The 13,974-nt window shown below is 31.4% G+C and overlaps 1 protein-coding gene across 13 annotated transcripts in view; it reads left to right on the top strand.

The window, feature by feature from the left end:
• Nucleotides 1-13,974, top strand: part of Rfx3 (regulatory factor X3) — a 289,321-nt gene that overhangs the window by 199,140 nt on the left and 76,207 nt on the right. For 12 of the 13 annotated variants that reach the window (XM_063250481.1, XM_063250437.1, XM_063250445.1 and 9 more), the window contains one exon: nucleotides 6,273-6,347. The exons of the other annotated variant lie outside the window; for it this stretch is intronic. In XM_063250481.1, coding sequence (XP_063106551.1) covers nucleotides 6,273-6,347 — 75 coding nt within the window. The remainder of the gene's footprint in view (nucleotides 1-6,272; nucleotides 6,348-13,974) is intronic. 13 annotated transcript variants of the gene reach the window in all.

Here is a 13,974-nt window from a genome sequence, read left to right as displayed (position 1 = left end):
GTCACAGAACCTCTTATTAACCTGGTTATAATATTTTTGCACTGAAGTTAAAATTATTTTAGTATAGAGTTGAACTTTTAATAATGAAATGGTCAGTATTTTTAGAATAAAGATTATCCAGCAGAAATTTGAATGAATAGGAAAACATTTAGAATCTGATTTATACTGATATATATTTAAAATGTTATAATCACACAGTGATGAAGTACACTGTTGTGTTCATTTCAAATAAAAATAAGGCACTACCAAGCTTTCTCAGACTCTCTACCTTTAAAATATATTTATATTCATCTTTTTATTCTCCATACTGCCTTGTTCAGGCTCTTACTTGGATCTCAGATATTACTATAGCTTCTAAATTTTATTTTGCCTAGATTCTCTCTCATTCTATACAAGACTGATACATAAAGTCCTATCTAATCATAATAATTTTCTTTCTCAAGATTTTTTTAACCATGGCATGCATACTATTTAATCAAAAGTCCTAGCCAAGAAATTACAGTCTATCTTAATTTGCCTATTCCTAAAGAAGCCACACCCTTCAGTGAGTCTTTTACTTTTTCATACATACATTGGACCATCTTACCTTATGTACTCTATCTAATGTATACTAATCTACAAATCTATTCCTACCAGAATTCAGACATTCTTTTTCAATTCTCCATTAAACAACTATCTTACCCATACTATGTAGAAATGTGCCGGCAACACATAATTCTTCTCTTCCTCCCCTAGTAATTTAAGTGTTTAATTCATTTGGGTTCTTTTAAATCTCTGGCACTGAGTGAGTGTGTGTGTGTGTGTGTGTGTGTGTGTGTGTGTGTGTTTGTGTGTGTGTGTGTGTGTGTGAATGTGTGTGTGTGACTGTGTGTGCATATGTGTGTATATTCCCTTGTATTTGAAATGACTTGTGTCACTTCTACCAGTTAGTCAAGCCATAATATGTCTTAAGCTACTAACTGACAGGCTGTGTTCTGAAAATCTAAGGTACCATTTTCTTGCTTTCCTCATATGTGCTTTCCTTCCTCTGTCCTTTTCTCCATATACCACCCCCGATACAGTGCTAGCTAACATTTCACCTTGTGCACAAGGAGATTTTATGTCTGTTAAAATGGAATACAATCACATGAAGTTGTGTTGGTTTAATAGTTCTCTCTATCAGTAGCAAGTACCATGGCTGTTTAATACTGATAGAGTTATTTATTTAGTTGTATTACTTTCTTTCTTTAAAAAAAAAAAAAACTCTGAATATTCTTAGAATTCAGTCACTTTTACGTTTAATTCCTGGTAATCTAACCAGTTAGTTTCATTGAATGAAGCTACAGAGTTGTAATGTATTTATTAAGATTAAGAACATTTTTCAAATGTATGAAATATGTATTATCTTTAATATCACTAATCTTGTGAATCATACAAATATGTATTACCTTGAATATCACTAATCTTGTGAATCAGACCACTAATCTTGTGAATCAGTATGCCTATTTTATGATGATTGTGGGTATTATGGTTTCTATCTAGGGGAAATGTATAAATGATTGTTCAGTCCTAAATTTTAGTCTTTAGAGTTTTTGTTTGTCTGTTTGAGGCAGGGTCTTGCTATGTAGTCCAGTAGTCTAGGTTGGCTTCCAATTCACAGTGATTCTCTTGAATGCTGGGATTACAGCCATGCGCCCCCCATACCCAGTACCTCAAAATTTATTTTTAAGTGATTTACAGTAAACTGAAAGTTTATAATCTGACCAGTTCACTTTTGAACTCAGTATTTTAGGTATAAGATGCTGAAGCATGCCATCTTTTTCTTGACATTAGTCAAACCCCAGGAGTTGAACAAATACATGCTCAATTAATCCAATAAACAACAATGGAGAAGTTAACAAGTTAATTGCATACTTCATTAGTCTGGTACAAATTTATCCTAATTTTACTAAAAGTTTATTTAATCAATTTGTAGTCTGTTCCTCTCTCTACCCCATTCCCAAACACGTAGATTTTTGTCCATGAAACAAAGATAAGAACAAATTATTGCTTAATTGATAGGAAATGGCATAGTAATTCATTTAAAATAATAGAACTGATTAATCCTTTATAACTGTGCAATATCAAAATTTGCCTCATTATTATACTTTTCCATTTTTACATTATTCCTCTAATTTCTCCTCCTCTTATTCTCTTCATTGTCATAATGTGCTCCTATGGGTGATAATCTTTTCTCATGCTCTTGTCCTGTCCTTTAAAGCTTCTGTTCAGTCTGTAAACACTTACTAGACACACTTAGCCCTTTCCTATACCTAACAAAAACTATCTCACGGCTTTATCTGAAAACCAACATTTTTTCAATATTCATATATTTCCTCAAAACCTTGTTAATACAGCTTTTCCTTGACTGCCACGTATCAGTATCTAATTCCAACATACTTTTTCAGTCCTCCTCATACCACTACTGTGTGTGTTTTGTCCTTCTATGTATCACAGCTTGATTCCTTACCACTTCTCAAATATGAACTCACTACTTTCATGCCTCCTGAATTTATTGAGTTTGTTCTTCCTCCCTTAAATCTACTGCCTTTTTCCTACTACTACAACACTTATACTTCAACTGTGAGTTCTGACTTCAGAAAGTGTATAAACACCGGAGTAAAGAATGCAGATTTCAGAGGATGCTTCAATATACTTTTTCTCTGTGGAGATTTAAGGGTTTTGATCGCATTCTCAGGAAGAGGCCAAGATTTATCCAAGACTTAAAGAATATTGTCCTTATTTTCTTTTACTTTCCTAAAGTACACATTTGCTTTTGTTACATATAGCCTTGTTCATGTAACCATGCATTTATCCATGTATATGACTTTGTACTCTGTGTTGCTAGATTATAATATTTAATACATTATGTTTCTAAATCATTGTTTTCTGTATACTACCTTATATATGATAGGTACTTTCATTGTAACAATTAAAACTCTTCCTTTATAAAAATAGGTCTGTGATCTTTATGAGATTAGAATTCTCTTCAATTTAAAAAAGTAAATATGATAAATATATTAAAACTTTTTTATATTTCTCAAAGCACTTATCAGATAGGTGGTAAATATTCTGGTTATTCCTTTTGACTAATTAATAAGCCTCAACAAATTTATGATTATTTAAAAGACGTAGGTTTTTAGGTAGGCTCCAACATACTTGCTCTGAGGTTGTTGTCTTTTATATAAAGAAAAAAAGAATCTTTGTTTATTTATTGGTTGTCCCATCTTTCCATTTTTTCTTTTTCTGTACCTGGGCTTTACAAATTTAGTACAATGGAAGTGGATTAGGGCAGAAAATTCCTATAGAAGAAAATGAATAGGCCATTTGTTTTCAGGTGTGACTCAAACAAGAACCCAAATTTGAAAGCTCCAAGATAGTTTAGAAAGTCAGTATCTATTATAGGGAATGCAGTTTCATCTGTGTTATCTCTCTTCCTCTACATCTCCTCTGAGCTCTTTAAAACTGTCCAGAAGGGACAGGGGACTAACTCAGGGACAGCCTGTGCTCAATCCCTGGGATATACATATGTACATGCACACATACAGTATGTACATAAGAGAAAAAAAAACTGCCCAAAATGAAAAGACCATTTTCTAACAATGTGACCTGCTATAGAGCTGTTGAAATCTAGGAGCCTGTGTAGAAAGAATGCTAGTAATATAAGCAAAGCTCTAAGAAAAAGAAATGTTTAGCTCTTCAAAGAAAAGGTACTGCTAAAGCAGGTATGGTGGCATACCCCTGTTAGCTCTATACTCTGTGAAACTCAGACAGGAAGATTACAAGTTTGAGTCCAGGCTGGGCAGTTTAGAGACCTAGCAAGCTTTATGAGTGGAGGTGGGATGGGGGTGGGGAAAGTACTGTACTAGTCTAGTCGCTTAAAATTGCTGCTTCACAAACCCAGGACATGGAGATATATATATATCCCTACAGTGTCCCACATCATGACTGTGGCACAGTGCAAAGGATGAATGATTACTTAGGGTCAATGTTCAATCCAAACTTCAAGAAGGCCCAAAGGAGATACCCTTAACCAAGACCCCTTCTGCATGAGAAAGTACCATAAAGACAGCCCTAAATGTTCTGTGGTGTTTTTTTGTTTTGTTTTGTTTGTTTTGTTTTGTTTTTAGTCAACAGAACCAAGAACCAAGGATAAATAAAAAAGAAGTACATCTGGGCAGAAACTCTAGTAGGCCACAGGGGAAGAACGAAGGAAGCTCAGGGTGGTCTGTTAAATGACTGACCTTGGGACCAATCTAAATGATAAGTCAAGAGTACCTGGAGGACAAAGGCCAGACCATTCATTCCTTAAACAATGCATTTTGATCCTCCTTGGACATGTGGCCCAGTACACCATGTTTTAGTCTCTAACTATGCATTCCTGGAGGTTTTGGGCTTGAGGCTCCTTTCCTGTGCATATCCATTTCATACATACCTCTGGCCAAGGTACCCACACGCAAGTGTTGCTCAGCTATTGTATTTCTGACCGTCCTTACCCTTTACTTAAACCTATGAAGTAACAAGGTACAGATCATTTTATTTTCATTTGTTAGATTGAAATCATATCCCGAATTTTCCTCACTCAAACTTTAAAGTAAATGTAGACATGCCAGCAAGTTATACTTTTGAACAAATTCTTTTTATATGTGATTTATAGTCACAAAAATCTTTTTAACTTTATCTATTTTTTTCTCTTTGAAAAAAAGAGCACATATTAATTTCCTCTAGAGATATAATACCAAAGTTGTTTTGTTTCATATTTACTATTTTGGTAAAATGTTTGTTTATTCCTTATATTTATACTATTTTTAAAATGTGCCCTTTTCAGTTAGCTATAACCTATTTTTTGATATAATGATAAGCTACATTAAGAAAATGTTTACAAAGCCAGCTTACCTAATTTTGTGATCTGAAAAGCATTAATAATAGAATAATTTATCTTATATATTCTTATATAGTTATTTGATATCTATTTTAAGAGCACTTTTTCTATAATTTCCTAACTTACCATATTCTTAGTATTACCTTTCATTAATTCTGGATAGTAACTAGCAGTTTGGGAAAATAATACATAATAAAATTAATGCTATCAATTCTCAAGTTGTTTGGATTTAATATCATTATAACTGATGCTGAATGTCTGTTTACAGTGTTCTATCATAAAGAAACTAGAAGTTTGATAGAAAATAAAGACTGCTTTGGATATTAGTTATTAAGTCTCATTTTTTCTTTTGGAGGGAAACAATGAGGCTTTTTCAATTTCCACAGTGAAGTATAGTATAAGAAATTTAACTGTTTTAAATCACATTCTGAATTGTTAATGGTATTAGATGGTTAATAAAATCTAGTTTTTCTCTAGAATTGGACTGTGATTTTTTTAAAAAAAGTTAGTTAATATATTAAGCATAATTCAGCTACCAAATGCATATTATTTGTTACCTGTTTTTTTTTTTAACATAATCTGCAGTAGTCATAGGAATAATTTTTAACTATAAGGTTACTGAGAGCATCTCATGTTCTTCATTAGGACCTTCTTCTTAAGTAAAGTTTTATGATTGTTCATGCGCTGAAATTATATAGAAGAAAATTATTTCTTTTGTTGCTCATTTTCTTTGTTGGCTCTAAATTATTTTCTCTTCTACGTTCCATTTCTGCTGTAATTTCCAGTATCGCTGTCTCACTACCACATCCTAAAATGTAGCAGCCATAGTTACATCTGAATGTTTGTTCCTATCCACTTCCAAATTTTAATACAGGATTAAGAAAGGAATGTATAGACCTAATAGCTTTTAAATATTAATAGATGATTTGTATGCATTTGCATTAAAATACTAATGCATATTGGACTCAATCTGTTGATTTTTCTTTATTGACAGAATTTTAAAAAATTAAGTACTGATTAGATGGAAGACTAGAGAGTGGTGATTAACCCACATCTTGTACTATGAAAATCAAGAATGTTTTTTCATAACTAGAAGAATCTTCTGTGGTCCTGCTCCTCAGATCTCTATACTGATTATAATTAACAGAATGTTCAAAAGGTTTACTTTTCAATGGGCTTACTGTTAATGTGCATATTTTTATTTGTTGCTTTGGAGGGTGGGTGAAGGAGGAAAACACATTAAGTGATAACTGTTCTTTAGCTATCATTGAAAAAGAAGTTGAACTTTAAAAGAATCTATCAAAAATTTTCTGGTCAGCCTTTTGTTACTATCTTGTCTTGAGCCCTTTTTTTTAATGACATCTATTATCAGATTGAAATGGCGATTGAGACGCTGCAAAAGTCTGACGGTCTGTCCACTCACAGAAGTTCTCTTCTCAACAGCCATGTAAGTTGCCTCTTCTTCACGTAAACTAATCTCTTGCTTGTTCTGCATGTGTTGCTTGCCTCTAAATGCTTGTTTTATTTATTTATTTTGCTTCTTAACCTTTCTGTCTCAGCCCCTATAATCTTTGAATTACTTAGTGGCTGTTAGGTACAAAAGAATGTCTCAAAAATAAAGCCCCTAGTATACTCCTTTATTAGGTTTTTATACTGTTTGAATACAAATAAAGCATTTTAAGAATGATTGACAAGCTGCCATTTATTTGTTAAAAAACATTGATGGTGATTTTCAAATTTTAAATAAAGTTTCAGTCTGATATTTAGTATAAAGCAAATTCATATCGTCTATGTGCTTACATGCTTGAGACACAATAATAGCTATGCCTACTTGTATGAGTAGTAAGAGATTTTTTAATAGATAAAAGATTATTAATGCTGAATCCAGGAATAAAGTATTTAAAAATTATTTAAACCATTTTAACCATATAAATAATTAAGGGTATAAACATAGGCAGGAAACAGCAGCGTAAATGAGCTCAGGTCTCAAAAATGAAAGAGCAATGAAAAATGGGCCAAAGGAAAAGATGAGGTGGGAGGCAATCTGAAAGCTGCTAACAGTTTTGAAAAAACAGAGTTACTGTGACTATTGCTTGATGCTTTCAGTGTTACCAGGTGGAGCATCACTGTAACACTGGTAAGTGTAAGAAGAATTATGACTGTTTTGTGGAATTATAAACATTTAAATAATAGCTCAAATTTGGGGAACCAAGGAAAATGCTAATTAAAAATTACCTCAGGATGACTATTGAATATATGAAAAAAGTAAATAGATCTGTGACTTAAATCTGTTATAGGTAGAACTTTGCTAAATTAATGCCAGTAACATTTTAGTAGGGATTAGAGGTTTTTCTTCCCAACTAACAGTGTGTTCTTAAATTGAATGATATAATTATTATGGTTTCTAAATTTTTTCCTGTTTTTTAACCACTGCAAAGCTTAAAATTACATTTCCCAAAAGAAATGTCTCTTTTTTTTTTTTTTCAATAAATTTAAACTTCTAATGTTTCGGAAAACCTTTGTAAATATTTGGACGTTTAGGTTTTTTCATACTGGGGGTTGAACCCAGTACCTCATGTACACTAGGTATTTGAATTTTTAAACACTTAAGTTTTAAAATCCAAAATAACACTATCTTCTAATTTTCTAACACATTTATTTTAAATGGGGTATTTTGTCTTCTTTTTCAAGGAGAAGTTTCCTGGTAAACAAAAACAGGTTGACAACAGGAGAATGTCTGTAATTTTAGTGAAAATCATAGATATAAGTTTCATAATAACAAAATATATTTTGGCCTTCCCTTTTGACACAATGTAAAACTATGATTTCTTCCTCTTTCTGAAAATTCATATGCAAGTATGTCACTTTTACGTATTTCATAAGTGTATCCCTGGTGTGTTGGCATAACTTTGTGGTTGTATTAAAAGGCTAATTTACTATCACTGTTAGACTGTGTCTGTGTGGGGAGAGGGGAATAAGAAACTGCTGTTTGTGAAAATGTCACTCACTTTTAGTCAGAAATGTGTGAGGACATCCGTAAAACAACTCCTCCTCCCAAAAGACCCCTAAAGTTTCCTGTTACTTTCAAACTTGTAAGTACACTACAGTAAATATGTGACATATTTAATTTTATTTTCAACTTCATTTACACATCTTCACTAACATTTTCATGAAAAATAACATAGGTATTAACATATATTTTGTGTTTTTTTATTGGTTGATTTTTTTTTTGAAACCAAATATGTTGTGTTTTTTAAAATTATTTTTCTTGTGGAATTCTGAGCTATTATTTAATGTTAATAGATGAGTTAAGCTGTGCAATAGCAGCCAATTTATTATCTTTCTTTGGCTTTGTGTTTTTATATTATACATTATGGTAAATCTTCCATACTGGAACACTTGTCAGAGACATTTCAGTATGTAGAAAGAGCAAGCACAAATGTCTCTAATGCAGTGATAATATTTGCATAGCTATCCTGATTCACTTTTTTATACTTGGTGAAGTTTATTACAAACTATATTTACCATCATGTGTTTAGAAATACAAATGATTCTAAACATTGGTTGTGAACAGTGGAGATAGGACCAGTGTTTTTGTTGGCTGATGAGTGAAGTTAGTTTCTCTCTGAACATAAAAAGACCTCGTACTGTCTTTTTGTCCTTGGAAAGTTAATGATGCTCTTCATTTTTATTAAATTTTTCCAAATATCTGGAGTAAGCTATTGCATTATTACTGAGTTTATTGTTGACTGTTATTATTGATATGCAATTGATAATATCTTTAACAATATTATGAATTCTGTGAACTTAATTGGTGATTTTCTGCTGTGTAGAAATTTTTAGCAGGATTTTTTAAATGTTAGCATTTAAATATTAATAAATAAAGGTATGTTTACCCACCTTACAGGATCTAATATAGAGTTATTTGAGATTTGTTGAATTACTTGAGGTAGTCAGGAGTCCCAATGTATAATAATTAATTCTCTGATTTATAAATTTCTACAAAGGATTACTGTCATTAGCAAAAAATTAGGAAATGTCCTATATTGTTAGTTTTTAAAGAGGTCTGTTAATTTTGAGATAAAGCATCTTTTTATTTTATTTTTGGATATGGACTGGAAAGGATTTTCTATTTTCTTTTTCTGAATTTCATTTTCTCAATGATTAAGAAAATTCTTATTAAGAGCAATTTAATAAATAATCCTTTCTCAGTAGAATTCAACTTGGTTGCTTTGCTTTTTGCCATTTTGTACTTTGGGAGATGGAGTCAGGTATTATATTTTATATTCCATTTTCTTATATTCTTACGGCTATTTTTATGCATTTAATCTACTTTTATCTTCCTCCAGGTTAAAATACACAGAACCTACATGTGTGATACACTATAGAGTGTCCCACTTGTAACTGAGTACAGTTATATTGCATACAGTACTTTATTGTATTGAATCTTAACTCAGTGAGGATTATTTCAGAACTAGTATCTCATAGACAATAAATGTTTATTGATAAGTCAAAATTACGAGACTAAAAAATTTTTATGTTTTGTCTACCTAGAGGTCCTGGTATTTAAAACAGTGCTGGTACCTAGTACATGCTAATTAAAATTTGCTAAGTGAATGGATCTAAGAAACAACAGAAGCAAATAGGCTATCTTACTTTCATTGTTCTAAGATGCTTTTGCCAGTCACATGTGTGTTTATTTGGAGGCTCATATATGCAATGATTTTTTCTTTGTTTCAAGTATCCTGTAGTAGATGTACGTGTGAACATGGTTGGTAGAGGCTGTCACTCCTGCCACACTAATTGAAGAATATATGGTTGCCTAACATTTCCCCACATGCATCCTTCCCCACCTGAAGGATAGATATTTTTTTCTCTCAAAACAAGCTAATCTTTTCAAAAGTTGTAGATGAGTAACATCATTCATCTACTTGAATTTTATAATGGTATTTGTAATTTGACTTTATAGAGTATATTACCATAACAACTTTTTATTTAAAAGTTTCTCTGCCTAAATAGAATTTCTAATTTCCATTACTGCACACTTAAATTTCTTTTATACTCCTTCTGTGTTGTAATTAATTTAAATTTGCATTTAATACTTATAGTGTGTTTAATATGGGAGAGTTTCAATTGCAAATTTGAAATCAGAAATATTAAACTAATTGTTCCTAAGTTTCACATAATGTTCTTGTAGTTGTATTTTTTAAAAAAAAGTTTCACTAAAAGTATGAAAAACTCTGGTATTTATTTTATAAGTTTTTCATAATCTAACAAGTTATTACTTCATGATTTTTGCTAATTGTAGCTACTGAAATATAGTCAGCTCAAAGGAAAACTTTGTTTTCATTATGTTCTCCCTTTACTTTTCTGTACTATAAATATATTATTACAGGCTAAATGTCTGTAAAAATGTATATTATCAGTGAACTAAACTTAAAATGAATCCTAATTAACAACAATCCATTTGAGAGAAAATGCCAAATATTACATTTAGATGTTAATTGGCAATAGAATACTTATTTCTTCTTCTTTGTCAATCATTATTTCCTTTTGAGATAAACAGGAGCTGTTCATCTGCTTTAATCTATCCTGATTACTATATAATAATGCAAAGGTTGAAAGATACAATCGTCTGTTTCTATCCTTGGATAAGTGTATTTTTGTTCATAGAATAATCAGGATTTAAATATAAAGGTTAAAAGTTTCTATGGTGTTTTATGGACCTTTATAATCATAAATACAAGCATTTTACATGACATTTCATAAAAGAGTAAAAGCAACAGCAGGAATTTCATTATAACTTACTAAATGTTAAAGAGTGTTGAATTCTAATAGTCAAATATAGTTTGTTACAGACAAAACCACAGAAAAGAAAGCACCTTATAACTAGCCTTAAATTGTTGAGGGGTAGTGTGTGGAGCATATGCTTTTAGGTTATGTTTAAACTAACACAGAAACTTAAATTTATCTAGTAATAAAAATCATGCTTCCTAATACTGTGTATTAAATTCAGTATCTGGTATGTACTTTCATCACTATCAAATTCTGAATATTAAATACTGGCATATAGAATGCATATTATAATCTGCAGCTATATTTTAAAGTTTTATCTGGTAGATTTTAAATCAGTTTCTACTTGTATGAAGTTTCTAGGAGATAAACTCCTGCTTAGTGCTGTCTTTGTCAGGCTTCCTTGTTGGAGCCCAGGTTGCAGAACCACCTTTATTTCTTCAGGGCCTTGCCTCCACTTGACCTCCTTCTGCTCTTTCAGAGTGCTCTCCAGGCAAGAAAAACAGTTCTTCCTCCCAGAAAGTGAAGTAGGAAAAAATAAACTGTGCTTTTGCCACTGTCAAAATTACAGTCAGTAAAATACCTGTCCATGGGAAACTTTTCAAACCAGCTAATTTTACACACACACACACACACACACACACACACACACACACACACACACTACATAAAATGTTTTATTATTTATGCACTTTAGGTTTCAAAGCTCTATTATAAAATTGACTTTATTTGATTTCTGGTAAAATACCCTTTACAGTAAGTTTCCTATTTGGATATCATCTGTTGTCGTTAGTAAAAGAAGGAATATTGATTTTTTCACTCCTCTTTTAAATCATACTATTACGCCTTTGACAGTGTTATTTTATGATGATACATAGACATACATACAAGCATATATTTGGCATTTTAAACTTACATTTATTGTGTACTGAATGCTTGTGGATATGGGAACTTCATTAGTTCAATTTCAAAATATTGCTGTTTTTTTTTAATATTTACATGCTTTATATGTTTGCCTACCCAGAGCTTTTTTTTTTTTAGTACTTTTTATAACTCTTATATTAAGGTCTGTATTCCTTTCTTTAGTGTATCATGAGTATCAATAAAAGGCAGTTTACCCCTTCCTCCATCTGATATATGTATGCACAATGGCTCACTAGAGCTGCTGTAACACCAATTACATGCTTTCAAATCCTAATAATTTTCCAGAGGCACGTGCTTGAAATATGAGTCAGGTGTCTATTGCTACTTGTCTACTAACCTCCCACAGTTGTGTTCATAGTCAACAAACTCTGAAACAAACGCAAAAACACTAAAGAGACATTCTTTCCCAATGGTGCAGGCAGAATATTGCATTGGGGCTCAGTAACAGTAATTTCTGAATCAGTTTGCCTCCTATCTTTTACACTAAATGGACACATATAATGTTCTATGTATTTTATGTATTATTTAGAGTACTCAGAAATCATGTTTGTGTATCTCTAGAAAAGTTGCTGACAATGAAGTTTACATGATAATTCATATGGAAAGAATTCTTTTGACTTACATTTCTGTTATTATAAAGATGGAAGTTTAGTTTAAAAATGTTTTGGGAGTTTTGTAGTAGAGGTTTATATATGTTGCAAAGCTGATGTATATATTAAAATGCATATATTCATATGCATATATATTCTGCAAAGAACTTGAAGTCTTCCTGAGCAGAACATTTTTATTTTTTAAAGTTCTCTGTTCTGTCTGTGGGTGTGGTGACTGTAATTGCCAAACTAACCATCAGCATAGGTTTAATTATTAAGTATCATAGAATTATATTTTAAATTAAAACAGTTTTAGAAACATTAGCTGACATAGTTATAAACAATACTGAAAATACTCAATGAATTTTTATTAGAAGCTGAAATTTGAGGTTCTAAGTTTGATTAAACATCTTAAAATATGCAAGTTTAAGGGAAAAATGCTTTTATTTACTTAAGTGTCTATCTCATCATTTTTAGCACTTAACTCTGAATTCCCAGAGGATAGGTGAGCTCACTTTTAACTATATCACTGGGTACCTAGCACATTGCCTGTTGATGCTAGTCGGTATTCAAAACTGAATTATTTTTACTTCTATAATTTATATTTCACTAAAGGTACATGTTATGGAAATTTTGTTGAGACAAGCAATATGAAATATTTAGTGCTTCTGTGGAATTAACTCTTGGTCTAGATTTCAGAGAAATTAGGAAATCTGAGTTGGAAACCAGGCTTGAGACATTGAGATAATTTGTGACCATAAGATAACCATTTCTGTCTGTTTCACTTTCCCGTTTATAAATAAGTAAATGAACAAATGAATCTCATGTTGAGATTTAATATTACATACCTAGACTGAATTTTCTAAAAATTTCTTGTGCATGTTGTACTTTAAAGATTATTTTTTAAAAAATACATGCTGGAAAATATAAAACTTTTGTTTTATTAACATTGGAGCAAAATTCAATTGGATGTAAAGAAGATTCCTTTTTATTTTATATAAATTGTTTGCCAGAATCAAATGAGTTTTTTTCTTCTGGGGGAAGGATTGACTTACATTGTCCTTTTTATTTGCAGAATTTGTCCCAGTACAAAACGTAGTTATTGTATTATGTGATGATTTGCAATAAGTTAGTATGTTTTGAAAATTAATAGAACCTTAAAAACTAAAATTAATAGAATCTTAAAAACTTATACAAAGCAGCCTGCTATTTGCATATTATAATGAACCAACATGAAAGACATGATGTCATGCTGCCAGTTTTGGTAACATGTTTTATTGATAGCAATCATAAATTATATTTATGACCAGTTAACAAGATCATCTGAATTCCCCGAGTAGATACTTTTCCCCAAAATAACAGTGAATGCAGGGAAAATTAGTGTGTCTCTACATGTGCTCAAATATTTGGGGAAAAAATAAGTATCAAATGATAAGTATTGCTCGGCTATTTGTAGTATTGGTGAGAGTTTTCAAAATCAGGTTATACTGGCCTTTGAAATACAGTAATGTACATTACTTTATCATAAGAGTTAATGAAGCCGGGTGCAGTAGTGTGCAACTTTATCTGATCTCAGCCCTCTGGATGCTGAGGGAGCAGGATCACTGTGATTTAGGGGCCAGCCTGGGCTACAAAGTGAGTTCAAGGCCAGCCTGAACCTCATAGTAAAATCTTGTCTCAAAAAGATAAAAAAAAATAAATAAATAAATAAATAAAAAAAAAAAAAATCTGAGTATTTCTTGTATTGTGTTTGCAATGACTTACTGA

This window comes from Cavia porcellus, unplaced genomic scaffold (genome assembly GCF_034190915.1).
Source record: "Cavia porcellus strain 051 isolate PalLab524CR breed Dunkin Hartley unplaced genomic scaffold, mCavPor4.1 scaffold_1, whole genome shotgun sequence".
In the NCBI taxonomy this organism is placed as follows: domain Eukaryota; kingdom Metazoa; phylum Chordata; class Mammalia; order Rodentia; family Caviidae; genus Cavia; species Cavia porcellus.
Note: the sequence above shows the minus strand (reverse complement) of the source record. Positions and strands in the feature narration are given on the sequence as shown.